General features: G+C 39.4%; 1 protein-coding gene across 2 annotated transcripts in view; it reads left to right on the top strand.

Moving 5' to 3' along the window:
- The window catches only part of ASB9 (ankyrin repeat and SOCS box containing 9), a 32,088-nt gene that overhangs the window by 16,024 nt on the left and 11,243 nt on the right, over positions 1-4,821 (top strand). For both annotated transcript variants that reach the window (XM_017888586.1, XM_017888585.1), the window contains 2 exons: positions 2,372-2,479; positions 4,790-4,821. In XM_017888586.1, coding sequence (XP_017744075.1) covers positions 2,372-2,479; positions 4,790-4,821 — 140 coding nt within the window. The remainder of the gene's footprint in view (positions 1-2,371; positions 2,480-4,789) is intronic.

Genomic DNA, 4,821 nt, shown 5'->3' with positions numbered 1-4,821 from the left:
GTTTAATTACCTTATGATATTATATGACTCAGACTTGTTAATTAGACAAACCACAGTTAATTTGAGGTAAAACTGTAGCTTGATGATGAACTATAAATGAGTTTCTAACTTTATAGAAGGAACCTTTCTATAATGTGAGTATGTGGTGAAAACTTTTTGTTTTGTGTTACGAATAGCTGTGTTGTTGTATTTCATTTACCTGGATTTATGTATAAACACCTAAATGCTGGTTTTATTACTATTATCATTGTTTATTATTATTATTATTATTTTTATTTTTGAGATAGGGTTTCGCTCTTGTTACCCAGTCTGGAGTGCAGTGGCGCGATCTCGGCTCACTGCAACCTCCGCCTCCCGGGTTCAAGCAATTCTGCCTCAGCCTCCCGAGTAGCTGGGCCTACAGGTATGCGCCACCACGCCCGGCTAATTTTGTATTTTTAGTAGAGACGAGGTTTCACCATGTTGGTCAGGTTGGTCTCAAACTGCTGACCTCAGGTGATCCATCAGCCTTAGCCTCCCAAAGTGCTGGGATTACAGGCAGGAGCCACCGTGCCTGGTCTAAATGCCGGTTTAAAAATGGCAGTCGTGCTGGAGGAGCATGCGCATTTTCTATTGGTTGTTTCCTATTGGTTGCCTTTTGCCCAAGTTCTGTACCTCAGCCTGTCTTTCCCCCCACTTGTGTCTGATACACTTGCATGATTTTTGCTTCATGTGACAATCATACCCCTCTTGCGGCATTGACAAAACTACTTTTTGTAAGTGTGATGACTGTGAGAAAATAAGGTGTTTTCTCCTGCCAATTAGACATTTAAGTCTTAGGTATGAATAGTAAAGTAAGAAATGACATATTCTTTTCTTTGATCAAGACAAGAGTTGGCAAATTTTTTTCAGTAAAGGACCAGATAGTAAATATTTTAGGCTTTGTGAACCATGCAGTCCCTGTTGGAAGTACCTAACTCTGCTGTTCAGCAGAAAAGCAGTTGTAGACAATATGTAAATGAATGGGCATGGCTGTGTTCTGGTAAAACTTTGCTTATGGATGCTGAAATTTGAATTTCATAAAATTTTCGTGTGTCACAAAATATTCCTTTGATTTCTTTTAAACCATTAAAAATGTAGAAACTATTCCTAGCTGCTGTGCTGTACAGAAGCAGGTTGTGGTCTAGATTTGACTCTGTAGGCTGTTGTTTACTGACCCTCTTGTCGAAACTATGATAGAGCTAGGAAATCTAAGAAAAAAAATTAAATGTCAGGAAAACGAGGGTGTTTTTGAGGAAAAAAATTGGGTGAAACTGGTATTTTTATTACAAATATTATTAAATCCTATGTGCTACTAAGTGCTTACATTTAAAGAGCAATTATATTAGTTAATAGGTGCATTTCAATTTCCTAAATAAAGTACATTTAGGCTTCCTAAAAGGTACATGCCGTCTATTTCTTTTCCCTTGCAGTTTCAAAATTTCCTTTTAATTGTCCCACAAGATAGAGACACTTGAGAATATGTTAAAATTTAATAATTGCTTGTTAAAACTTAGCAATTCAGGCCATGCTGACTTTAAAAAAATTGAGAAATTTCATAAACAAACATAAAAGAACTTAAACACGTGTGCAGTTGAACAAAAAGTGATGATGATGAGAATATTGCCATGTGACTGCCTCCCCAGGTCAGGAAATGGAAAAATAGCACATTTCTGGCTCCTCCAAAGAGTCACCCATCCCTCCCCTTACCGTGCTTTCTAGAACACAATCCTGTCCCTCTTCCACAGGATTAACCATTATCCCGATTTCCTTGTTTTCTTTATGGTTTTACTTTATATGTCTTCTGAAACAATATGGGGTAGTTTTGCCTAATTTTGAACTTTAAATTGATGTAATCATTCAGGGTGTATGCTTTTGGATTTTGCTTCTTTTGCTCAACATTATTTTTGCAAGCATCACCCTTGTAGTGCTTGCCATTATAATTTGTTGGGTGTAATCTTTCTGCTGAAAGATTATACCAAAGTTTATTAATTCAGTTCGTTGTTGATGGACATTTGGTTTGTTTGCAGTTTCTATTATGACCAATGCTGTTGTGCATATTCTTGTATGTGTATCTAGATGTATATATACCTAAGAGTCAAATTGCTGAGTCATAGGCATATGCATTGTCAGCTCTAATAGATACAGCCAAACTGTTTTCCTGAGTGGTTATACCATATTACACTCCCACCAGTAGTGTGGCAGTTTTTTTTTAAGTCAGTATAAACATCTTAGTGTATCACCTGACTTTGAGCCAGGTCAACTTTGTCATAGTACTGGAATGGTGGCTGAAAAACAGCCCCGGGGCACTGTTGCTTTGCACCCCTTACTCTGACTATTTCCCCTCCTTCAGGGGTGGCTTGTGAACATCATCACGGCAGATCATGTCTCCCCACTCCATGAAGCCTGTCTCGGAGGTCATCCCTCTTGTGTAAAGATTTTATTAAAGCATGGAGCTCAGGTAAGGGCAGCTGAAACAATATCTTAGAAACCAAGAATGAAAAATGACTATGTATATCCCTTCTGAATAACTTCCAGCAGTTTTTGATTAGGCTGATTTGAAATATGAAGACAGTTGTTTTTTAAGAAAATTATGTTCATCAGACTTGTTTGCTTTAGTGATAGGTGGATGAAATACTAAATTTTTAGTCGTGCTTACAGTCTATATCATTTTCTTTATCACATACTACTAATAAATAGTTGTTAGACTTCTGTCTTCATTGTTATGGCTGGAAGGTAATGAAATATTGTGGAAAGCACACATTTGCCTGGGATGGCTAGGATGTCCGAGGAGACAGAAAATCTATGTGGTCATTTACCCTTTGACTGGCAACTTGGACTTGTTCACATGGTAGCAGGGATTGCAAGAGCAGCAAAAATGGACCTGTTTGGTGTTAGGCAACTGAATGGTGGGGTGGGGGATATTATGGGCTTGCTATCTTCTGGCAATAGCAAATGCAAAGTCCCAGAAATGATCGTGAGCAATTTTTGTATCTTGAAGTCATTCCTTACGGCAGGAGAGTAGAGTAGGTGAGAGGATTCAGAACCAGAAGCAACCCTGTCCATGCCAAAAAAAGAACGGGCTTTGTCCCAAGATTAGTAAAGAGCCAGAGGTGAGTGCATTGCCAGATTTATATTTGGGTTAAGAAAACATTCAAAACTTGGAAACAGGGAAAGTGGCAAGGTGAAGCAAGAGACACCTAGGGTACAAACTTGAAAGAGGTGCTCGTTCTCAGGCTCCTGCACTATTTGTGTGACTCCAAAAATGAATATGTCCTTAAATTTTTTACCCTGGGCAACTTTTGTGCCTCACTGTAGTCCTGGCCCAGCTTGGAAGTAGACTTTGAGAATGAATTCATTGTCTTCACAATATCATTGCTTAAAAGATTCACCAAATAATCATTTAATGATACACAAGAATATATCTGTGCTTGGCTTTTCTATTCACTGTTTAATTATAGCCCAAACACTGTGAAGTTAGACATTAACTTCTAAATTTCTGTCTGATTTCCAACATTAGAAAAGATAGCCTCAAAGATTATAGTTTTATGACCCTATAGGACATTAACCAGTTTTATATATATATTTTTTATTTTGAGACAGAGTCCCGCTCTGTCACCCAGGCTGGAGTACAGTGGCATGATCTCAGCTCCCTGCAACCTCTGCCTCCCGGGTTCAAGTGATTCTCCTGCCTCAGCCTCCTGAGTAGCTGGGATTACAGGCACACGCCACCACACTTGGCTCATTTTTGTATTTTTAGTAGAGACGGGGTTTCATCATGTTGCTCAGGTTGGTCTCGAACTTCTGACCTCAGGTGACCCACCCACCTTGGCCTCCCAAAGTGCTGGGATTACAGGTATGAGCCACCGTGCCCGGCTGAGTTTTGTATCTATTAGCAAATATATTTTAGCAGTCTGTTGACTATATAAGTTTTATAAGTTTTTCTTTTCTTTTTTTTTTTTTTTTTGAGACGGAGTCTCGCTCTGTCGCCCAGGCTGGAGTGCAGTGGTATGATGTCAGCTCACTGCAACCTCCGCCTCCCGGGTTCAAGCAATCCTCCCGAGTAGCTGGGACTACAGGCGCACGCTGCCATGCTCGGCTAATTGTTTGTATTTTAATGGAGACCGAGTTTCACCGTGTTGCCCAGGCTGGTCTTGAACTCCTGAGCTCAGGCAATCCGCCTGCCTTGGCCTTCCAAAGTGCTGAGATTACAGGCGTGAGCCACTGTGACTGGCCAAATATTTTTTTGAGCCAGTCTTACCATTTTACTGGTTCCCTCATTAATGAATGAGTTGAATAAAATCTTTGGTACGTGTTAATTCTATCTTTATATGAAAGTCAAGTTTTTTTAAAGTTTTCTAAATTATACTTTGAGAATTACAGTTAACAGTTTCAACAATTTCCTCACAGCAGCAAGAGTAATCCTCTTGCACCCATTAAGAAATTGAACTGGTGTGGGATGGGTCTAGGAAAGAAGTTTAAAATAGGGATTAGTTTGTAAGCGACTGAAATTATCCTAACTAGTTTCAAAGTTCATGTTCCTGGGGAGGGCATGGAAGAGATAAAACATTGAGTAACATTTTTGATGCTTTATAGCCACTCCCTAATTCCATTTTCACAAAACCTGTGGAATTTGGTACTTTTTTCTCCATTTTATAGCTGAGGAATTTAAGGGTCAGAGAAGTTAAATAACATCTTCAGAGTTGTGGACCCTACTTTTGAACCCAAAACATCCCCCTTCCTGTCTTCATCCTGGAGCTTCTTTTTCCAGGTGAATGGTGTGACAACAGACTGGCACACTCC

The sequence above is a fragment of the Rhinopithecus bieti genome, unplaced genomic scaffold (assembly GCF_001698545.2).
Source record: "Rhinopithecus bieti isolate Rb0 unplaced genomic scaffold, ASM169854v2 scaffold_18471, whole genome shotgun sequence".
In the NCBI taxonomy this organism is placed as follows: domain Eukaryota; kingdom Metazoa; phylum Chordata; class Mammalia; order Primates; family Cercopithecidae; genus Rhinopithecus; species Rhinopithecus bieti.
This window is presented reverse-complemented; position numbering and strand designations above follow the sequence as displayed.